We start from the raw sequence: 25,494 nt of genomic DNA, 5'->3' as shown, positions 1-25,494 counted from the left end.
CCAGAATCTTAAAAATGCCTAAATTTTGATACAAGATGAAAGATGTTTGAACAAATTTTCCTATGTAAAACTTCTCTCAAAATTTAATTTAAAATATACCACTAACTCATAGATAATATTTTAACTATATCATAAGTCATAATAAAGATGGGGTTGCTATACATTAAAATAATCTAATACAATTTATTATTTCATAATACATAACAATATAAAAAATATAATATAATGAGTCAGTAACTAAATTTTAACATTAATGTTATATATAAAATCTTTAAATATATAATCAAAAAAAAGCTTAAATTTTTATAACATGGAATACAATTATTTTACCAAATATATTTAATACCAATATAGTTATAAAAAATTTCTGCATGTACATTATAAATGTAAATTTATTTAAATTTATTATGTAAAATTGAGTTCAAAAAATTAGTTGATCTTACTGTATAAATTATTAATATATAATTAGTAAAAATAAGAGTGTTATTTAACATTTTATAGATAATTCAATTTATATAAATTTTCAAGATTAAAAAAAAAATTTATACAAAATTTTAGGCTAAAATTGTTTTAAAAAATGTATTAGAAATTGTTTTTTAATCCAATAGGTATTTTTACAGTTTAATTTGCAAAAATGTTCTTACAAAATTATAAACTGATGTCTTAGTGTTTATGTAAAATATTCTTTTGACATACATTAAAGTTGATATTATTTTTATAGCTTTCAACTAATTTAATAATGTTAGCTATATTTACACCATACTTAAATAAAATGTTAATATAATTTTTGTGGACATATTAATCATTCAATTGGTGACTGAATAACACTTTCAGATGATAACAATTCCTATTTGAAAAAATAAAAATGACCAATAATGAATATCATAGTTTTTTAATATAATTAACAGCAACAAAACTTACTGTGTTACTTCTTATAGTTATGTGAACTAAAAGAGAAGCTAAAGGAATATCTTCTGAATAACCATTTTTTAAAGGAACACTGCGATAGCCAGATCTCAATGAAATAATCTAAAAAGGATCAAATAGTTTTAAAAGTCATTTATAAATAAAAAAAGAACTGTATAACTAACAGGATAAGTTCCTTGACCAATAAAATTTGGATCACCAAACATATCCTCATCATTAACAACAAATCGAATAAAAGCAATTGCTGGATTTGTTATCTCAAACTCTGACGTCTCATTCCAAACAGGATTAAATCCATTGTCCGCTAAAATAATATAAAATAGATTTTTATAGTTTCATAAAATTAAAAGAAACTATTATTCTTAAAAATTAGCTTACTGATAGTATGAGTATTTAATTTTAATCCAGAGTCTACTTCTGCTCCGTGCACTTCGACTACGACAAATGGATTTGAAATACCATTACGGCCAGGTCTACCAACATGTCTTCCAGCTATTACACAAATTGTTACAGACAAAGTTTCATCCATCCAATTGTTTGTAAAAGTATCACTTTCTTCAAACATATAATCTGGTTTTAACACATAGCCACATCCTCCATTAAGTCGAAATTTAGCTTGGTTTAATTGCATAGCTTTATCTATAAATAAACATGCATGTTTATTCTATTTTAATTTTATTGTATAAAATATTTATGTTTAATTATTAACCAGGAGATTGGTAGTTTAGTGCAGCCATCTGGCAACCAGTATTCCAAATATTTATAGGAGAGTAATTTGAGGAATCAATTCGTTGACCTTTTGGAAACACTCTACTGAATTGTATTTGATGATACTTAAAAAAATAATTGCTTTCTTGGTGACACATAATTTTTTCAGCTTTATTTTCAGGAAAGGATGACATTTCATTGTACAAAAAACCACGTTCACGTTGTGATTCTAAACAAAAAGCAACTGATCTACAATAAATAATTAAATCTGACATTTCCTTAGCTATTTTCAACTGCCGTTCCATTTTTTTATTTTCTGTTTCCTAAAAATAATTTTTTTATTAAATATTTTTCATTTCACACACAAAAAAATTTTTTACTTTGGCACTGGCATTATGAGCAGTTTCAACAATTAGATTTTTCCATTCTTCCGCTTGTTCTCGTGATACTGAACCCACAACAAAAGGTGTACAAGCATTAGACATTTGTATTTTGATCATCCATTCAAGTTTTGGTTGATTTAACTTCCCAATTTCAACTAGTGCACCAGTCAGGTCCAAACTACCTTTTTGAGAACTGCCTAAGAACATAGACTCAGTCGACTGTTATAACATACACATAAATATACGAAAATTAACTTTAACAAAAAGGATAATGTAGGGTAAGATCTTAAAATATTTTACAGAAAAAATTACCCCACTATCAGAATTCTCTATGTGTGCTTCATGTAATTCTTCAACATAATTACTAGGGAACCAATGTTGTCTTTTGCCACCATAATCACCACGCCACCAACCACTATCTTGCTTGACAACATTAGTGATTACAGCGTGTTTACAAAATGATAGTTCATCTTCTTGTCGCCCTTCATAATCAAAAGTTGCTTTTACTGTAACCTAAATTAAAAAAAATAACGATGTATACCAAATAACATCAGAAATTTAAGAGTCCAACACCACATAATAGTTCTCAGAATAAGAGGATATTAGGGATAAAACTTTTGAAAAGAATAATTACCAAATGAAAATATAGTATTGGAAACTTATGAACCCCCCATGACAAAATCTTAATAATAATAAGTATAATAATTTTTCTAGTTTGGTGTAAATAACAAATATATCAATCAGTTAAATGATACACTAATATTGTACATTTGAAAATGTATTGTATACAGTCAGGTTTAGTAACCGGGTAAATATTGGTGTCTCTTAGTTAAAAACATGGAGATAATTAGTTTTGCATTAGACAACTTGAAAGAACATAAAACAAGACATACTTTTTTAATGAAATTGCTGGGATCCATGTAACCAGGAGTACTTGATATAGACGAATCATCAGTTTCCTAAAAAATTACACAAAAAATAATAAATAATTTGATATTAGTTACACATTAGGAGTAGTTTTGAAATATTAACTTTAACGTTTTTTTTCATTTGATATTAATGTGTGCTATTTCAAATAATAATTAAATAAATTTATTTAATAAAATTTTATAACTCCTGAATTAAATATATTTTTTATTTATAGAATAAATAATAAGAGAAAGTACAAAACGTTTTTTGGTAACTTTTTCTGCACTACATTTCTTTTAGTAGTTTTTTTGTATGGAAGCAACTAGGTTAATCATCTTCTTTCCAATACTTCACATTATCACAGCTTTGAAAAATTGTGTAAAATTATTTTATTTTATTATTTTTTCTTTTTTAGTGACTTCGCAGGCATTATAATGTACTTTTAAAAATTTGCAAAAAAAATTAACCCAAACTTCTTTTATTCTTTCTCTTTAAGCTAGGAAATACGTCACTTTAGTTATATTATGGAAGGTAAAATAACTCGATAAAGCTGATTAATAAATAATTCATTTAGAATATCAAAAAAAAAATTGATTATTGAACGAGTGATTCAATTATTATTCCACTTTGAATTAATTTTAAAAATATTTGTATGATATTATATTTAACACATTGTTCAAAATAATTATTATAAATTTAACTCCTATTAAAACTTGAAAGTTATAATAAAGTAATAATTAAATTGTTTATTTTTACCAAGGCTGAGCATTAACTCGTTAAACAGTTAAAATTAAGTTATATAATTAGTTACATTTTTGAGCGATTAAACTTTTAACATAGTTTGTTACTTATTTTAATTTATTATAGTAGTATTAATATTATGATAAATGTGGTTCACAATGCTTAATTTGTTTTCTAATATCCCGATACTTTATAATCTATTATTTGTTTAAAATGTATATTTTATACTATCCAGACAAAAAAATAAATATATACAATACTGGTTTTGAAATTTCTCAGAATTGTAATGATATACATAGTACATCATTAATATCATAATAAATTATTTGTATACACATTAGATCATTAATGTCATAATGTAGTATTTAAGACTTCAATCAATCAATTACACAAAATAAAATGTATACCAATAAAAATAAGATATATATATATGTACCTTTTAAATGTTTAAAAATACTAATGAAATTTCGTAGAAAAAGAGTATATATTAATTATATAAAACAAATAGGAAATAATAAACAATATGTTATGGTAGCACATAAGATGTAGGGTAATAAACTATGTCTAAATTATTATATAAGATATGATAGTATTTTATAATATGTAGATCATTATTGATGAAAATGTAATAAATAACATGTAATAAATTACGATTAATAAAGAAATAACGGTGGCGTCGGGAATTACTTCTTGCCTTTGAACTACGGTCAAATTTAATATAAAAAGACAAAAATAAAGAGCATTCTGAGACAGATGCAATCAGATATTTACAGAGGCACTCACTGCGCTCGATCATTCCACACTACGAAATATATGCAAGAAGTGATCCGCCGTCAATACAGTTATATTTGTTCAAAGGAAAACACAACATCTATTTATTTAAGAGTATAGCAGAAAATATCAAGGTAGGAATCTAATAAATTCATCAAAAATAAATAAGGTTTAGAATTTAATTCTATGAGTACATAGATTAAGTAGGCATACAGGAAAATCAAGTGATTATCAATAATAACTAATATACCAAATAAATTTAATAAATCGATAATGTTTGTACAGAGTTACTTGGCAGAGTTATATCGTTGATACGTGTCTATTTCAGGAGTTAAGTTGGAGGTTCATATGTATAGCCACCATACCACTCTGGGTAGACACACGAGGTGACTCAATCCCACCTATCATCGATAACCGTCAAAACTCGTGTCATTATTGATATTTAAGAATTGACAATTAATTATAATAAATCCCATATTAATAAAATAAAGATCACTTTATTTTTCTATCATCTTCTATCTTTCTTACAGACCCTCGTACTCATACCCCAAGTAATAATATTATTAATACAATAAAGTAGTGGATCAAATAAGAATCAAAATCCCGTCATATTCTATTTAACTTATTTCTTTTAAGCAACTGTCAAAGTAGCTCCCTAAATTAATAACCCCTTAAAATAACATCATTAATACATGTAAAGTTTTTTATATTATTTTTTCCTTTTTTTGATTCACTACAGAATGTGGCCATTAAACAAACACGTCACATTGAAAAAATAAAAAATTTTACTATTTTCTACAAGGAAACTTTCGTGTTAATGTATTTTACAAATTAAAAATAAATAAAGGAAATACCATATGCAAGCATAGTGATCGGCTTTTGTAAGAAGATGATGTGGCACTATGGGTCTTCTGCTTATTAGTCGGGGCAATGCTATATTTCATTTAAAATAATTATTAGAAAATATCTTCTTTGATCATTGGAGAAGACTTGGTAAAATCGATATTATTTGAAAATATAATACGAATAAAAATGTATTTTTTTTTGGCAAGTTAATTTTAATTTAACGAAATTAAAAAAAATAATTTAATTATCTTTTGACTTCACTTAATTTTTCTGGAATTAATTTAACTTTACGAGTTTCAAAAAAAGTGTTATCTTACCCAGTCTTGATTTTTTACATAACAATAAAATATTAATTTTAGCAAAGAACTAAAATAAAAATTATGAATTTATACTAAATTTATTAGACACAAAGACAGTTTTAAATAAAATTAAAAAATAATCTGTATATTAAGGAAAGTCAAAATACGTCAATAATTGAAGACAAATCTATACTCAATAAATCATGTGCAAACGACTTTGTTTTAAACATCTTAATTATTATTAGTTGGTTACTCCTGATAGTTGGGCATTCGTAAACTTGGCCTGAGAGGTCAATTAAAGTTCGATGAACCTTATAAAAATACGATTTAAGGGTCGAACGATAGCATCTTTCATAACAAAACATTAAAAACGTTTTTTTTTTTTGTTTCCATTACTAGCAGTTCATGAAAAGTATGGTAGTTGGTATCCCAGAAACCTGATCTTGGAATTTTTAAATTATATTGTCTCAATAGGTGACCGCCCGGGTGCGCTCGCACACATGGATTTTATTTTATTTTTTATATTATCCTTATAAACCGGTTATGGTGGTGGACAGGGCCAACTAAGATTTCATTCGTGAGCTACGCTCGTGTGTTTTAGGTGAATTGTCGTCATACAGAGAACTTATAGAGGGTGAAACCACTGACTATACAGATATCTTAAATATGTTTTTGAATCGGATTCCACTACTTGCATACTACATGGATTTACTATGCTCGATGGCTGAACATCGGTAGTACATAAAAGTAATCGAGGTGTTATACTATATCTTGTTAGTTACACAAATATAGGGGTGAAGAGTATAAAAGAGGGATAATTTTTTTTGTACAATATGGAAGATATCATGATTGTAATATATTTTTTATATTTATGTTAAAGTGAATATTTGAGCAATACATGAAACTAAAAAATTAAAGGGTGACGATTGTTATAAGTACTGTGAAAATACTTTAACATCTTTATGTGGTAATTTATTCAATGGTTGGTATTTTATAGCATACCTTTCATTTATGCATAATAAAAACTCCGAAAATTCATGAGAATGTTAGTATGATGTTAAAGATTATTTTATGAAGAACGCATTCATGTCTTGATAGTAAAAATTGTGTTGTTTATACTTTTCAACATCCCAATTTAATTGACATTTCATTTTCCCTCCAAAATTCTAGTTCATTCAAGAAATATACCAAAATTAATACAGTCTTATAAATAACTTTCGAAAATATAATTTTCCTAGTGCTTAATTAAAAAAATATATAAAAAAATTCTAACAATTCGAATAAAAATTTTAATTAAGAAACATTTAAATATTTTTGGGATGTGACAATATAGATCAGATTGAGTTAAAATGTACTTTAACTCAATATAATAACATACTGAAAAAATGTATTTTTAATACATAAGTAAAAGAAAAATTTAACTACATAAATAAATCTGAAAATAGGTTTATTACCTACAGATTCCTCATTTAAATATAATTTGAACCTGAAAATCTAAAAACACCAGTAATAAATCCGATTATCCTTTTACTGACATGCTATTGAAATCGAGCTGACATCGCTTTTAAAGGGACAAAAAAAATAATTCTTGGAACCCCAAAAAATATATATTATAATAACTCGAAAGAATTGAAAAAAAGTTTACACTGAACATACCATCAATTAAAAATATTATAGATTTGTTTCTCATAACTAGTAAGTATAAATGCCTGAAAAATATTCTAGATAATCTGATATCAAAACGTGTATTGTATAGTTTCAACTATAAAATATTAACACAATCATTTGAAAAATATTAAAATACTATAATATATTATTATAAATGAATTATAGCTTTGTAAATTTTAATAATTTCTAGAAAAAAAAAGTTTATTTCACGATATGTATCGTTGTATACATTTAATGATATAATTTAAATATTTTTACGTTATAACATAAAATTATTATTTATAAAATCCGGTAAACACCTTCTTTGTCCACTATTTTTTAAAGATATTCTTCAATAAATTGAATACTTTAATGAGACTGATAATAAATTATAAACATAAGTTACTTTAGATGCATATTTACTGAGAAGGTTCTCTGGGTCAAACCTTTAGAACCTAAAAAATTACATAATTTAAATACGAGGATAAGAAAACATTGTCTTGTATAAAATACCACAGAGGAAAAAATCCTAGAATCACTGCTGGGTTACTTAAAGAAAATAAATCGACAAAGTAACTATTCAATCAATTATCAACACTCCAAGACAAAAATAGATGGATTGTACTTAATCTATTGACAAGGGTTAGTATAAACTCTAATTAAACTTTTTTTGATGATGAATCGGCAACGAACAAAATTAAAAAATAATAATAATAACGGTACATCGATCATGAATACAGAACACGGTTAAAAAACGTAAATAAAACCGTCAACTAAGTAGAATTGAATACGTCTTACAACTATATTTTAACATTAAAAGTGACTTAACATTAAACTACATATACCATTAAAAGTGATCGACAAAAATATCTTAACATATTCATTTTGTTTAACAACGTCTGTCGACAGTTAATTATTCTTTAGAATATTAGTTCATCGATAGTTTTAATCCGGCACAATGTTATAAATATTTTTTAAAATCCAACTGAAATTTAATTACGGTTTTTTAATCGCGAAGTAAAAAAACAATAAACGGCTATTTATAGTCAGTTTTAATGATGTTTACGAATATCCAGAACCGTCGTTAACTTGCTTACCACTTGTGAGACATATGATAACGGGATATCAGAGTGTACTTTTAAATAAAATTACACGGTGCTGCGTATCCGTCCTTAAACTTGTACTATATGGATAACATAATACTTAACAAGGNCACTTGTGAGACATATGATAACGGGATATCAGAGTGTACTTTTAAATAAAATTACACGGTGCTGCGTATCCGTCCTTAAACTTTGTACTATATGGATAACATAATACTTAACAAGGTATATATATATATATACATACAAACATATATGAGTAGGCATTACACTTGATTTCAACCATAATTTAAATAAACGACGGTGGTTAAGACCATACAGTTACATCATACACTGGAGTATCCTTAATGGAAATATTTGTTGTTAGTAATACAACAGAGGTGATGTGAGGGGTCTAAGCCAACCTGTCTGAGACAGCGGTCGCGGTGGATGTAAGAACACGAAGAAGTCAAGGCTGACGTAATAGAGATTATAAAAGGGGGTTGATGACGGACCGCACACATCAGTGTAATTATTCTGTTCAGACCGCCAGGGTCCAACGTTTTGTGAGGTTTCGACAATGGGAACAACGATGGTGAAGTTCGCATCTAAAAACGCTATACAAGTAAGACAAATTTTGATTGTTTAAAATTAATTTATAAGTGAACGAAAATAATTTTTAATTGTTTGTCAAATGCACATTTTTTTTTTGTTTATAAAAAAAACTATGTAGAAGTAATGGACAAATAAAAATAAAAATGATAATTTGGTTCAAAAATAATTTTAGGGGTCTCATTAAGACAATTCTCATGTCTCCGCAAAAAACCTTGATTGGAACAGTGTAATAAAATACTTTTATTAAACTTGTCAAAAATAAAAATTAAATATTTTTGTACTCTAAAGTCGGATAAAATACTCTTATTCAGAGTTACAAGTAAAAGGGCATAAATTATTTATTTATTATTATATATTTAATTAGATATTTAGCTTAAGCTTAGGTTTTAAATGATATGTTTAACTAACAACCTCAGAATATTCGTAATGTAAGAAATCAAATTATAAAATATAATTTATTCTCTAAATGTTTTTTTTATAATATTTTACTTAACTGAGTTACAATAATAAAAAAGAGAGTAAGCAATTCCATTTCCAACATATTTTTGTTGAAATAATTTGAAACGGAAACTAAGTCATGTGAACTGTTTAAAAAATGTAATAGTTATAACGTAACATATAGTTATGCGGATAATAGGGTAGTTCTGTAAGGTGTAAATAATAGTGCATTCATACCTGTAGGCCAAAGCCTACCGGTATCCTTTTTTTACTTGTAATGATAGTAAATTGTTTTTTTTTCGATTCGTGTTTGACAAAGAATTTTTTAGTCTATTGTTCAAAATGATAAATGATATTTAATCATTTTTAAATAAGTAAATCAGTATATTATGTAAAAGTTTTCAGTAGGGCGGAAAATAAAATGGTATTAAACACGAATACTTCAAATTAAAAATATTGACACTTATTTATCCTAATGACATACAACAGTATAACTCAAGGTGTAATTTATATTATTTCAGATTTTATTTTTCATTTTTCTATTGAATAAAGTGAACTGTGTGAGACCATTAGGCAGGCAAGGACTGTCTCCGTTACAAGAAGTAATAAAAACTAAATTAATTTTACTCTATAATATTTATTCTATATTTAAATAAATTATTTTTATTTGATAAAATTTTAGGCACCACAGTATCGTTTCCATTACTTCGTTCAAGATGATAACCTAGGTCACGGTGGCGGCACTCACAAGACTCATGATGAACACAAGAATGCCGCTATTGTTACATCAACACCAGTTGTACAAAATGGTCCAGTTTACAATGCACAGACTGAATCACAAACCCCCATAGTGGTAGAATCAACGGTTCCTCAAATTCAGCAAAAGTCGTCTAAATCTATAGAATCTGAATCGAATGATGAGAGTAATAAAACTAGTGAGAAAATTGATTTAACAGTCAGTGGACGAACGGAAGATAGGCAAGACGATGATGATAAAGACTCTACACAAGAGCAAGTTTATGTTCAAGATAAAGATGAATCGATGAAACAACCGTCAGAATTTACAATTCCATTCAAAAAACCTAATACAGTGGGAGTAGATGATGTAAAATACGATAGTACCGACGAGGAAGTAATGAAGAAAGATATAGTTAAGGTGATCCAAAATATTAACGGGGCAGGACTTTACAGTATGGACCATTCTAATTCACACTCACATATGAAAAATGGAATGTCCGAAAAACCAATGAAAATTTTCAATTCGGATTCTATAGAATCTGATCATGTTGATATCCATTCCCAGTTAAACAATGGTGAGTCTCATATCAATTTCAAAAGTCAACAGTTGTCTAATAAACCACTTAGACTATTTGGGTATAATCCTTTTTCAACAGTAGGGTCGACCTACGATATGGATATCAAACCTCAACCAATACTCGGGAATGTTCATGGAAGTTACTTCTACGGTGATGATGCAGTGAAAAATGTTCCTACTTATGATGCAAATCCCATGTACAGTTATTATCCTCCTGTTTATCAATATCCTGGTTTATCAAGTGGAGGATATAAAGGAGGACTTTCAAAATACAACTCAGCTGCATCTCAACAACTTTATTACTATGACCCAAATTCAATGTTAATGATACCAATTTATCCAAATACTATTAATGGACAAACAGGAGGTTACCAACAGTTTATGGACAATGGGATCAATACTAAACCCCAGCCATCAGCCACACAGTTAGATATGCCAAACAAGAAGGGATTTAACTTAATGCAAATATTGAATGGAGGCACTTATTATAAGAGTGCAATAGAACAAGCGGAAGGATCACAGACAACAATGGTAAAAGACATGCCAGCTACACAAGAATCAAATAAACAAGAACCAATCAAAACAGATAAGCCAAAAGCTCCTTCTGATGATGATAAATCAAAACCAGTTCAAACATTAATGTTGTACTTAAGTCCAAATGATTCTCCATTGGATCTAAAGAAATTGTCTACTAGTCCGATACAGTTAATGGTAAGCCAACAGCCACTACAAAATAATTGTTCACCTAAAAATAAAACTCCAGTTGTAAAAGAAAAACCATTACCACTGCCCATACCGCTATGTTCTGATTGTGTTCCAGCACTAGGATTAATAGGATTACCAAACACTAAAGCACCAATTGCAGTCCAAACAAAAATATCAGCAGCTTCTCCTACTACTACTACTCCACAACCTCAAATAATGCCCATATGGAATGGACAAAATACTTCAAAATTTAATTATCTTATCTTACCTAATCCAATAACTAAATAAGGTTATATAAATTATGTATAAAATATATGAGATGATAGTATATTTGTGTTAATATAGTCTAATTTAAAATAATCATACCTAATCTTAAAATAAAGAACTTAGATATGTATAATTATCGATATTTTTTGTCATTATGTTTTTATTAGTTTATTTACTTACAGTTCCCATCCTCTGAACGATGTCTTCATTAACAGGAAACCATAATTTTATTTTTCTATATAAATAGTTTTGTTCATAAAACTTGATTAATTCTACGAGACTTTCAAATTGTTTTATACCAATAGTGTATAAACGACCTTCTAATTTTATACGACAGTGCTTAATTTTATTTTCAGCTCTAAAAATGTTACAAATAATTATTTAAAAAATTTTAAATAAAATAAAAAATTAAATTTCACCTAAATGAAATAGCAAACAAATGCTTATCATTTTCACATGGGCGAACTAGAAATGCTCCTTCATGAGGTACACGTCTTAATAATGCTTCTGCTCGACTTCGGCAAACATGAGGTAAATACCAAACCATTCCTTCATGTTTTAAAGGCTGAGGTACAGGTTCACTTAATACAAGATAATTCTCCTTAAACAAAAACAAAATAATTCAAATATAATAAAATAATATGAAATGTAATTAATTGATATAAATATATAGTTACATGTATACGCAATGGATAAGATCGGTAATAAGTAATTAAACTATACAAACTATCAAAAACAGAACCTTCAATTAAATAATATTTCAATTGACCTCTATCATGTTTTGATCGAATTCTACAGTGATTTACTTTTCCTTGATGCCTAAAATATAAGTATTATTGATATTTTTTGTTAAGTGTAAAAAATGTTTTTTATTATGTAATAAAAAATTTATTAGTGCTTGATAATTACCAAAAAGAAAGAGAATAATCACCAACAAATGTATCACTTTGTCGAACTAAAAAGGTACCATCACCAAAATGTTTATACTGTTTTAGTAATTCTTCAGCTTCATTCCTTCCACGTGCAAGTTTTCCATGAAACCAGTATTCTCCAAAATGCAATTCATCATTAGGGATTCCCTAGAAAAAATTTTGGATTTTCAAAATTTATTTTTTATATGTATTTAATGAAATATACTTCTCTTAACCGTGTGGTACTAGATACATCAGAATTATCAATTTCACCTCCTTCAATTTCTTCATCATTATCGACGTCATTTTTACACAGATCTGTATAGTACAGTTTAGTGCCAGATAAAACAAAAAAATGTGGTTTCCATTGTTTTTCTGTCGGATCCTCCAAATAAAGAACACCATTTTTAATTGTATTTCTTAAATCAGTTTCTTTAGCTTAAAATAAAAATAAAAATAATCATTCACACAACATGAAACAACAAAATTAATGACATACGATCTTCATGAGGTTTAAAAGCTATAGCTAGATCACTATCTTTTTCAGGAAGTCTCTTGTGCTTCACTATAAACTTGTACATTAATTGGTCAGGGGATGGCATTTTAGTTTCATTTTTGTCAATAGGTTGAGTAAGCAACATATCACCTAAAATTTCAATCATAGTTGCAGCCATATTTCTTTGTTGTGGTATAGAACAGTTATCTTCAATTGACAGTATTACTGGATATCTAAAATATTAAGTTTATACTTACATTAGTAGTAACTATTAAGTTTAATGAATTAATTATTAATATATAATATAGAAATAATAATTTATATATTTAAGATTAAGATGAATAAAAGTATTTTAATATTATATTTTTTTAAAACTAATAGTCAACTTTAACTTATACATTATATACTATAGTTTATATTTTAGCTTCGATGCAAAGTTGAGAAGGTATTATTTATACTATGATGTGTTTTTTTAAAAATTTTTTTGTGTCTGTTACCACTTTTTCTCAGCTCTCACCGAACGGATTTCTTTCAACGATACGTCTAAAGATCACAAATCATATCTAGTCGAAGACATTACCCTCAAAAATTGAAAAAAATTCCCTTGTTACCCATAAATGGGGGAAATCTACAAAAAAATCGATGATTTTCGACATTTTTTCAATTTATTTTTGTTTAAAACTGCCATAACTTTATTAAAAATGACCAAATCAATACAATTTTTTTTTTACTTCATTTTGTCTTCACGGTGAAAATGGCTACCGGAATGCTATCTTTGTCTGAAAATTCTCGATTTTGTATTTTACATTTTTAACTTTATTATGCTATAATTTTTTGAAAAATGTATGAATACAATTTTTTCATGAGAAGTAGTATTTATATACTTATATATCTTCTTATATATCTTTCATTCGACATACTTTATCTTAATCAGGATATAAATAAGGAAATAGAAGATCATGTAACTTTTGGAATAAACCACCAATTTTTTAAAATTTTATATTAATAGAGTATGTAATTCTAATTTATTATATTCTAAAAAAAACCCAGCACAGGGGTTTCACTGCACAGTGGTGACGTGGCATAGTTGGGTCAAGTAAAATGATATCTAACAGTGATTAAAACCACTATCATAAAAAACGCTTCGATGCAAATCTTTAAATAGTGTTTGGTTTTAAAAAATTGATGGATTATTCCAGATGGATCTCCTATTTCCTTATTTATATCCTGATTACAAGTTTTATGATTTATAAGTGTAATATGTTAAATATTATTTTAATAAAGGCTATTAAAAAAAAAAATAAAAAAAATAAAAAATAAGTGTAATATATATATATATATAAAGGTAAATGGTTTAATTTTAAAAAAAAAGTATGCAAATGACAATATTTTTCAAAAAGCTATAGCATTATAAAATTAAAAATATAAAAAAGAATTTTTTTACAAAAATCACATTTTTATTAACTTTAATGTGTTTGTTCACGGTAAAGACAAAATAAAGTACGAAATTTTTTTTTTCCATGATAAAGTATATTACATAAGCTTTAATTTAAGATATATATAAAAGTGTCAGAGTTACTGCAACACTTTCAAAAGTTAAATTGAAAAAATTAATTTTTTGTGAATAAGTTGCCATTTTGAAACTTTCCCTTTGGGCTGGAAAAGGGTCAAATGTTCACAAAAATATATGAAATAATAGGTTAATACCTAAGGTATCTATAAAAAAAAAATTATATTGATTCGGTTATTTTTAAAAAAGGTATGGCAGTTTTAAGTAAAGAAAATTGAAAATATGTCAAAAATTAACGATTGTCAAATTTATAATTTTTTGGGGGATTTCCTCCATTTAGGGGGAACGAGGTAATTTTTTTCATTTTCGAGGGTAATGTCTTCGACTAGATACGATTTGTGATCTTTTGATGTATCGTGGAAAGAAATTCATTCAGTGAGAGCTGAATAAAAATGGTAACAGACACAAAAAAAATAAAATAAAAACACATCATAGTAAAATGAATACCTTCTCAGATTCGCATCAAAGCTAATAATAAGATACTACAGTAGATAGAAACGTGAAATTTGGCATTAGGATAGTCTTATAGTGAAGGTAAAGTGAAAATCTGATAATTATTATTTTCTCTAAATAAACGATCTTAGAGGCAGGAATGTTATTTAAAAGCATTAGAATAGGCAGTTTTTTTTGAAATTTCATAAAATTCATGTATAATTCTAGTTTAAGCAAGCAAAAAGAAATGATATCCTCAACAAGAACCAAACTGTAAAAAAGTTCCAACCTAAATAAATGGATTTCACTATGAATTCAAATAAAAATTTATAGTGAAAATAATTTTCTGATTCCAGTTTAAAGTAATAAAATTAATCTGAAAAAAGTAACTTTAAGTTTCTTAAGTGACTAAGTAGCAACTTTTAAATAGTGAACTTACGGAGAAGTAATAAAAGCATGTTCTTTGATTGTCTTTAAAACATCTAAAAATTTGATTCGACTAGTCAATGTATGACCATGGTAAATGATCGGTAATCCATCTGGTCCGTCCCAGCAGTCCAATTCAATACAACGGCATCCCCATCGTAAGCATCTAGCATATGCTTCTATTGAACTTTCACTTGATACTTGATCTCCAGTTAAATAACTTTAAAAAAAAAGTATGTTAGTAAAAAATTTATGAATACAAAACTTTCAGAATAGCTAACGTATTATGAGATGAAGATATCCAATAATGTGTTAGGGGCCTGGTCATATTTTGATATATATTGTCATAATATTGATCCCAAACTTCATTTTGCTTTGAATACAAGTAATCCATAAACTGAAAATATAATAAATAAAAATATATATTTTAAAACATTTTTCAAAATTATAGAAAATTAATATTTAAAATGTAAAAAATATTTTTTAAAAATCAGTTTAAATCAGCAAATAATCAAAAATTACCGATTTCAATTCACACAACAATCCTAAATCATGACATGATTTTCTTACAATATTTTTAAAAAATGTTCCTAAATGTCAAGTGTTGAGTACAACTTTTTTTTTAAATTTTAAACAATGACATCTAAAATTTTTTTTATACCAACTATAATATTTTTCCTATAGCTTGTTTAGTAAAACTATGCCCATTATCATAAACAATAATTGTAAACATTTTACTAGTATTGTAGAATAATAAGCAAAATAATGATATTTAATTGTTCTAAGTTACATTATTACAGAATATATATTTTGGGGATATTATAAAAGTTTATTATTTGAGTACCACAATGTTCTTTAAACAACATTAATTAATTAAATGAAATTAATAACATGGCCAGTAGGTAGATTTAGTATGAATAAATCTACTCTGTTAGAGAGTTAGTTTTAAGCACAAGACCCACATTGTAGTGTTTGATATCGTAAAAAAAAACACAAAAATTAAAAATTTTATGAACTTTTAAATACAACGAATAGTTTACGATTTAATGAGATATTTTTACCAAATATTTTTTTCAAAAAACTGTAATCTATAAAATTTATTTTAATAACTTAAGAACAATTTCAGTGTGATGTCATTTATATGTTTTTTAAGTATAAAAATGATTCAAAGAATAAATTAATGTAAAAAATTAATTGAATCAAAAGTTATTAAACTTATCATATCTTCGGGACTCCCTGTAAATGGTGTACAAATTATACCGTTAGAACTAGTGATGGGCTTATTCGAATATTTTAAACTAATAATTAATTCAAATAATATTTGATAGTTTTAAAAAACTACCAAATAACTATTCGAATTGTTTTTATACAAGCGAATAGTGTGTTTTTAGCATAAACTATCGAAGTTTTAAAAAATATTCGATTGGGCTAGCGAATGGTTTCAAAAAATATTCGATTAGTTCTATCTAAAATTTTTATTAAGTACACATAATTATAATAAGAAGATAATTAATGAATACTTAAAATAAATTATTATACAATTAATAATAGTTAAAAGTACCAATTTATTTATTTTTAGTTTGTGAGTCGTTAGTAAAAACTAATAAATGTGGGTCAATTCATTATTAAATTCGTTTTAGGTTCATCCCTTATACCTTGTAAGTGTATCAACTTAATTTTTAAAATGGCAATATACATAATTAATTAACTTATAGGTTAGATAATAATATTATTAATAAAATGATTAATTGATAACAACTTTTGGACTAGTATTTCAGAAGTTATAGCATTTTAATAAACGAACTGGGGTGAGTCGCAGGTATATATTAAGGTGGCTCTTATTTTATTAACTTTCATTGATCGATCTCCATACCCGCCAATGTTTTTTTTTATTATATGAAAGTTATTTGTGTAAAATTTGGTTTTGATAACTTACCTCCTTCAAATCCGAATCAGGAATGAAAATTTGCTCAAAAAGGTAATTTTTCAGTTTTTGATTATTATTTTTAAAACTAACACACTTAGCGTAACAATGTATAGAATATAAATTATAGATTTTAATATTTTCTTCTAAAATGGTATAAAAAAAATTTCTAAAATTATTTTTACTTGCTCAAAAACATAAAATAAAAAAATAATTTTCTAAAATTCATTTTTTGAATATAAATCATTCTTAATTTTCGAAATAATCATTTTACAACAAAATTTTTCGTTAAAAAAAATTTGTAAATTTAAATTTTCTAAATAATTGGTCTTATGTAAAATTAGTCAGATTTATAGTTTTGCTGTTTTAATAACACTAACGATCAAAATAGGATTGTTTAAAACTGTTTATTCAGGGTACTACGAATATAAATGAATACAATTAATAATAAAAAAACCCAGCACAGGGGGGTCGCGGCACAGTGGTGACGTGGCATAGTTGGATCAAGTATAATGATATCTGACAGTGATTAAAATCACTATAAAAAAAAAACGCTTCGATGCAAATCTTTAGATAGTGTTTAATTTTAAAAAATTGGTGGATTATTCCAAAAACTTCATAAACTGCTAGTTTCTTATTAATATGCTGATTAAGANCATAAACTGCTAGTTCCTTATTAATATCCTGATTAAGATAAAGTATGTCGAATGAAAAAGGGATTATTAAAAAATAGTATTTCCCATAAAAAAATTATATTGATCAATACACTTTTCAATAAGTTATAGCATTATAATGTTAAAAATGTAAAAAATAAAATTGAGAATTTTCACACAATAATAGCATTTGGTAGCCATTTTCACCGTGAAGACAAAATAAAGTCCGAAATTTTTTTTTTTCATGATAAAGTATATTACATTAGCTTTAATTTAAGATATATATAAAAGTGTCAGACCTTCCGGAACACTTTCAAAAGTTAAGTTGAAAAAATTAATTTTTTGTAAAAAAGTTGTCATTTTAAATCCCCCCCTGTGGGCAGGTAAAAAGTCAGATTTATAAAAAAAATATACCAAATGATAGGTAATGACATCATGCATCTATAAAAAAAAGAATTATATTGATATGTTTATTTTTAAAAAAGTTACGGCAGTTTTTAGTAAAAAAAATTGAAAAAATTTCGAAAATTAGCCATTTTTAAATTTGTAATTTTTTTGGAGGTTTCCCCCATTTACGGGGAACGAGGGAATTTTTTTCAATTTTTGAGGGTAATGTCTTCGACTAGATACGATTTTTGATCTTTTGACGTATCATTGAAAGAAATTGGTTCGGTGAGAGCTGAGAAAAAGTGGTAACAGACACAAAAAAAAAAATAAAATAAAAACACATCATAGTAAAATGAATACCTTCTCAGATTCGCATCGAAGCTAAAAATTAGTGATGGGCATTTTCAAATATTTTAAACTATCGATTAACTATTCAAATTGTGTTTATACCACCGAATATTTTATTTTTAGAATAAATTATCAAATATTTTAAACACTATTTGAATATATTGTGTAACTATCGAATATTTTTACTATTAGAATAGTTTTTGAATGACTATTGACTAGTTCGAATAGTGGACAACTATCAAATAGTTCGATAGTTACTATTCGATATTTCCCATCACTAGTTAGAACCTCAAATTCCCATAAAGACTGCTTTTGCAGACAACAACTGAAACGTTTTCCACTTAATAAATGAAACACTGATAAGAACAAAGTTCGCCGATCTTATCTTCTGTTATGCAACTATTCTATCTATAATCTAGGTAAACTGTTAATAACATGAACCGTGTTTATGGTAGCCATTTTAATAATAATGTAATCTTATTGATTTAGTTTTTTTCAGCCGCATCAATACTGCCTTATTTTATATACATACCAATACAATTTTCAGAACAAACTTAAAAAATGATCCGTTTTATTTTGATTCAGAACCGTGCCGGCAAAACAAGATTAGCAAAATGGTACATGAATTTTGATGATGATGAGAAACAAAAACTTATTGAAGAAGTACATGCAGTCGTCACAGTCAGAGATGCAAAGCACACTAATTTTGTAGAATTTAGGAATTTCAAGATAATTTATCGAAGATACGCTGGATTATACTTCTGTATTTGTGTAGATGTAGGAGATAATAACTTATGCTATCTTGAAGCAATACACAATTTTGTAGAAGTATTGAATGAATATTTTCACAATGTCTGTGAATTGGACCTGGTATTCAACTTTTACAAAGTATATACTGTAGTTGATGAAATGTTTTTGGCTGGTGAGATTAGGGAAACTAGTCAAACCAAAGTATTAAAACAATTACTCATGTTAAGTTCATTAGAGTAAGCTTATGATTAATAATTTATGTTAAACATTATACATTGAACATTTTTTATATTATATTCTTTATTCCATTATTAAATTGTATTAATTTGTAACCTTAATATTAAATAATGTATAAATTACTATATTCCTATTATTAAATTGTAAAATGCCCATATTAAAAAAATATATTTATAAATTTATTACTATTCAATTTTGTTATCTTTATTTATTACTAAAGTATTATAGTGATAAGAGATAATATGACATTTCCCAGGTATTAGTCAGAAATAAATGTTTTGACAATAAACATCATATAAAATATTAAGATAAAAATATAACTAAAGTTTCTATATAAATGGATGGATACAAAGTTTTGAAGTTAAGTGTTATAATTACAGTAGGTGTGTTTAAACTCTATTTATGGACGAAATTTATGACATAGTCTTATACTTACATCAGTTGAAGTAAATACTAATTTTTCATTTGAATTCTTTTCACAATACTGAAAATATTCTTTCATATGCTTAGCAACAATTTCTTCTTCAAGACATAAACTTTCTTGTTCTGCGTTTAAAAATCTGGTAAGATTTTGAACATTAAAAGTATCATCAGCTGAACAATACATAGAAAAGCACTCTTTGAATATCTAATAACATTTAAGCTAGTATTAAAAACTATATGAAAATATAAATGTAATTGTTGTGTAGATTTTAAGAAAATGGTAAATTTGAAAATATATACTTACACATTTATGTTTACTAAATAAAGGTAGCCTTTTATTTAATAGAATTTTATTAACTATTAAAATGTAGCTCAATAAATTGAAAGAATAAAATTTTTATAAACATAACCTGTTGTCTTATAGTTTTAAACCGGAAACATACTAATACACAAAAAGAAACAAAATATTTTATTTGGAAAATAGCTATCTTAGTTCATAATTATGTAAAATAAGATAGAAAATGGCTTACAAAAAATTTTGGCTATAAATTTATGAAGTTGATAATTTATTTATAACTTTAACAAGATCTTGTACTAAATTTTCTGTTTTTTGACAATTTCTTAAGTATGAATAAAATTCTGTAACATCTCATGATGTTATAGTGACCTAAACGAATATTTTCATAATCTTTTCATCAAGTCATATAATTGACTTAAATTCTTATATTTTTTTGATACAAGATTAAAAGATACTTGAAAATAAAAATATTATACGATTCATCAAAAAATAATTTAGAAGATCTACAAATTATGATGTAGGATTGTATTTACTATTGAGACAACAAATATATAAATATAATAATGGTTAAAAGTAAAGTTTTTTTTGTAGTACATTCATTTATAATGTTTTACCCCAAAGGATACCTAAAAATTACACAATTTATTGTTAGACAATGTGTAAATATAATAAATAGTTTTTTATATTTAATAAGTAATTAGATAAAATATTATAACATTTTCTTTATTATCTATTTCAGTGAATTAAAAAAATTAATGTTTTTGGAAAAAATGACTCGCTTGAAAAGTTTTGAATGGTAGGTTGAGACCTTGATTTATTAAATTTTTTCTTTAATACAATAATTAATTAATTAATTAATTAACACAAAACTTATTACTTACTCCTGCATTACAGATAAGTTTATTGTACAGACTGACAAATTCATCAAAATTAAGTTCATTACGTTTTCTTGAATCAACTTCTTGGAACAATTCACGTAATTTACTAGTAGAAATTTTGCAGTGAACACGAGGCAAAAATGTTTTTACATCCTTCAATGTTACTCTAAATATATATATATTTTTTTCTTTTTAATGTTTTATTCAATAAATACTACAACTATTTGTATAAAATACATAGTATGTAATTTAAAAAGTATGCAGCCTGTGTAGTTTAATTGGAAATATGTCATCCCTCAATACAAAGGTATTAAAGTTTGACTTTGTTCCAAGCTAAACAGGTTTTTTTTACCTTTTAAATAAATTAATAACTAACATATAAAACATCAAAAATTTTTATACATATAAATAAATAAAACTAATTTACGTTTCTCTTAAATTTTCCATGCTGTAAAATTCTTTGCGTAACCATCTTTCAACTTGTAAAGGATATGGAGCACAAACTGTATCATTTACAAGATGATATAACCCTCTCAACCATAATTCACACTCTTGCTCAGATAAAGCTAAAATATTATTTTATAAAATTAATTAAGTATTCCATATACATAATTAGTTACAGAGTTACATATCATTCATTAAAAAGATGAAAAATGTACTGTGTTATCAGATTTATACTAATTATTTCAATGTTATTTTAAATAATTCAGCACAAAAATTAAACTAAATTTTACTTTAAGTAAAATAATAAATATTTAAAAATTTTTTATTGATTTATTCTTTTATATAATTTTTGTAACAAATGATATAATACATTTGATTATTTTAATTTAATTCCATTTGTGATGGTGATACCATTACCATTACTGTAGAAAATTATTATAATAAAAAACAGACAGCGCATCAGCTTCTAGAGACTCATGAATTTACGATTAATATTTATTGCAAAATTGGCAAACGTCCGAATTACTATTTAAACCCAAAGTACCTGACCATCGTGGTCAGTCGATTTCAGTGTCATTCATCAGTCTCAGTACTCCATTGTCATTGTCTGGCTTTCTGCATAAAGTCAAGTCTTTGTTTTTTCCTTTTCACTTACTTACTTTCGTCCTCGACATTTTAGAGTACTTGTCTCTAACATTTCATCTGTACCTCGTACTCTGTTATCGTCCTTAACTGGTATGCCTAGTACTTGTGTCTTGCACTTCGTCTGCACCTCATACTTCATTATTTTCTCCTAATAACCAAAGTAATTGTATCTTGTATTTCGTTTGCACCTCGTACTTTGTTATACTCTTTACTATAGTACTCCCAATATTTGTATCTTGCATTTCGTCTGCACCTCATACCTAGGTGTCATGCTTATTCCCTTCCTATAACAATGGCTTTTCAACATCCATAGCTAATCTGGAATGTCAGCTGAGCAGGGTAGCTGCTGTATGATCACACATAAGTAAACACCCAGGCAACACCTTCCATTTGTATTTTGTTTTGTATTATAACACATTACAGAATATTAAAAATTAAGTTATCATTTTTTAGTTTCTTTGAATTTAATTAAATTAAAAAGTATATATAAGGTAGTTCTCAATGCACTATTTTAAAATTTAACTTAACAAATTTATAAAGTTTGTTTACTTACCCAATCTAGCATATAGGAGGAGATTAGTATTAAATAATATAGAATTTTAAGTTATATTAAAATTAATAAAAAAGAATTTTACATAATTAACAAAAAAATTAAATATAATAACTCAGTATAAGAGATAATTAATAAAATTCAGCATACCAACAACAGAAAGAGTTTTCAACTTGAACTCATTGCCATAAAACACCACAAAACATTTAGTAGATTCATATTTTTTTAATTCGTCAGGCCATCTTTCAAATTCTTTACTACTTCTACCAAACCGTACTTCTTTAGCATCTCTTAAATCCACTAGAAATAAAGCTTATTAAATAAGTTTAGATATAAAATAGTAATATAATAAATAACCAACAACATCCATCAAATATTTTAGTATTGGAACTAGTAGTCCTCGACCATAAAAGTTGTCTAGTTTCAACACGCAACCGAAGAGTACGCTTTTCTGGTCTTTTTTTCAAATAAAATCTTGTGATTAATGTTCCTCTTTCTAAAATGTTGATGATTTGATCGAATTCTGGTACAAACAAATTAGTAGAAAAAAGATTCCCACAAGCCATTTTGCTGAAAATTTTGTTCAGCTATTTTTCTAAGAGTGGTCATTCATGAATTGTAGTAGTTTAGTTAACTACCTAATTGACTGTTTCTCCATTCTCTAGACACAGGATTATGAAAGAATATATCTCAGCAACTGAGGATGCATTCGGAATCGTGATAACATGTTATCAGATAAATTCCATCTATCTTTAATTCAGATAAGATGCAAAGAACTTGAATCCAATATGTACAAATGCAGAAACTCATTAATAGATTAAAAAATTAAATCATAGATATATTTTTAAAACATATTCTATTAAGAGATATATGAATATCCTAATAAACGTACTTGATACTCAAACATTACAATGAACCATTTAAGGATAGCAAAATTATTTTATTTTAAACTTTTTAATTTCCTTAGAACAGATAATTTTCCTCACATAAAATATACGCGATGACCTTAAAATCAATAAATTACACAACACTATAAACCAAATTTGTTTTGTAATTAAATAGGAAGTAACTCTGCACATGGTGTATGTTCATAATTCACAGTAATTGGTTATTAAATATATTATTAGTCTACTTACTATAACTTTTTCTTGTGGTGTTTTTATTTTTTAATATAACCGATTTTTAAATAGTAAGATATTTTTGAATCTTATGTATTTGCTTAACTTTGAAATGCTTTCAAAAAAGAAAACATATTTGTTAAATTTCTTTAAATTTAATTATAAAGTCTTAAGTGTCAAACATAGTTTCTAAATATATAAATGTAAAGATTTTATTTACTCATCATTAAATATTACAAATTAAAGTGTGAATGATTATCAATAAAAAAAAATGTAATCATAAATACAGTTTATATATAAAATTATAATGATTAAAATTTTAACTTTACTCCGCCTCAAATGTGCTGTAAATTTACAACATTGAAAACTTAAAGTTTAACAATATTGTTAAATCTAAAATTTGTTAACAAATCTGAAGGAACATTATTGTTTGAACTTTTGTAAGTTACGTAATTATTCAATTACTATTAAAACAAGAGCAAGACAGATATATTGAAAAGATAATTTACTCTACCTTTTTAAATTTTGTATGATGATAATACATGGGTAGTATGATTAATTTCATTATTTGTTTTAGTTATTTTGAAATTTTCACAATGTCTACTTAAAAAATTGGAGTGTTAAAACGTAGAGAAAAAATTAAGATTAATAACAAATTTAGAACTCGAGTTGATCCAAATTGTTTCGTTATTGTTGACACAATAATATTATATGTTTAAAATCATGTTATATGATTATATGTTTTCTAAAATATTTAGAACTATAATGTTTTCTAGCTTTAAATATTTTAGAAAAATTACATGACAATGAAAAAAAAATTGTGGTAAACTGGTTGTTTTAAGTCAAATTTGATCACACGGATAAGTGTCTTCGGGAAGAGTAAAATTAATAACTATAACGTAAATTTCACCGATGGAACACTAACCAACGAGTAATCGGTCAGATTAATATTTATACAAATTAATAATAACATTAACAATTAACGAGTATTTGATGTCATCGAATCGGTGGTGATTAATAAATACTTTTTAAAAATGAACTCGGGTAACAACACTTTCTAGTAGTTAAAATATTACATAAGAATTAATTAAAAACATTAACATAAATTTATAAATTCTAAATATTTACAAAATAACATTGAGTTCACGACAAAACGATCAGTGCCATGAATTTTACTTTGTTATCAACTTGATAAACGAAGCTTCAAATGTACGGGATCCAAAGGAATAATACATTATTTACTAATGGCGTAGAACGTTAGTAAAATGTCGTTTTGAGAGTATATAGAAAAATTTTGGAACGTTTCTGGCGTATGGCCGTCAAAAAAATCATAATTATTGCTATGGAAAAT

At 26.0% G+C, this 25,494-nt stretch overlaps 3 protein-coding genes across 5 annotated transcripts; 2 read left to right on the top strand and 1 right to left on the bottom strand.

Moving 5' to 3' along the window:
• Positions 1-551: 551 nt before the first annotated feature.
• Positions 552-23,815, bottom strand: LOC126905320 (1-phosphatidylinositol 4,5-bisphosphate phosphodiesterase gamma-1). 3 transcript variants are annotated; one of them, XM_050684901.1, is made up of 21 exons: positions 23,387-23,815; positions 23,176-23,325; positions 21,814-21,952; positions 21,390-21,552; positions 20,224-20,415; positions 15,770-15,885; positions 15,502-15,708; positions 13,064-13,293; positions 12,791-12,996; positions 12,563-12,732; positions 12,331-12,472; positions 12,073-12,254; positions 11,834-12,011; positions 2,912-2,977; positions 2,331-2,531; positions 2,016-2,237; positions 1,637-1,958; positions 1,306-1,566; positions 1,092-1,231; positions 922-1,029; positions 552-847 (listed from the first exon to the last, which is right to left on the bottom strand). In XM_050684901.1, the coding sequence occupies exons 1-21, from the start codon at positions 23,589-23,591 to the stop codon at positions 803-805; spliced, it is 3,645 nt and encodes a 1,214-aa protein (XP_050540858.1). In that variant the 5' UTR covers positions 23,592-23,815; the 3' UTR covers positions 552-802. The 3 variants fall into 3 exon arrangements, with proteins under 3 accessions (XP_050540858.1, XP_050540857.1, XP_050540859.1); XM_050684900.1 differs by having other exon boundaries at positions 553-847; positions 12,791-13,002; positions 23,387-23,809; XM_050684902.1 differs by having other exon boundaries at positions 553-847; positions 12,791-13,002; positions 23,383-23,527.
• LOC126905321 (uncharacterized) lies at positions 8,722-11,795 on the top strand. The gene is made up of 3 exons (XM_050684903.1): positions 8,722-8,938; positions 9,888-9,968; positions 10,049-11,795. Exons 1-3 carry the CDS (start codon positions 8,894-8,896, stop codon positions 11,672-11,674), a joined length of 1,752 nt encoding a protein of 583 aa, XP_050540860.1. The 5' UTR covers positions 8,722-8,893; the 3' UTR covers positions 11,675-11,795.
• Positions 19,268-19,980, top strand: LOC126905324 (AP-2 complex subunit sigma). Its single transcript, XM_050684913.1, has one exon. It carries the CDS (start codon positions 19,362-19,364, stop codon positions 19,788-19,790), a length of 429 nt encoding a protein of 142 aa, XP_050540870.1. The 5' UTR covers positions 19,268-19,361; the 3' UTR covers positions 19,791-19,980.
• Positions 23,816-25,494: the final 1,679 nt, after the last annotated feature.

This window comes from Daktulosphaira vitifoliae, unplaced genomic scaffold (assembly GCF_025091365.1).
Source record: "Daktulosphaira vitifoliae isolate Bord-2020 unplaced genomic scaffold, ASM2509136v1 Scaffold_4, whole genome shotgun sequence".
Taxonomy (NCBI): domain Eukaryota; kingdom Metazoa; phylum Arthropoda; class Insecta; order Hemiptera; family Phylloxeridae; genus Daktulosphaira; species Daktulosphaira vitifoliae.
Note: the sequence above shows the minus strand (reverse complement) of the source record. Positions and strands in the feature narration are given on the sequence as shown.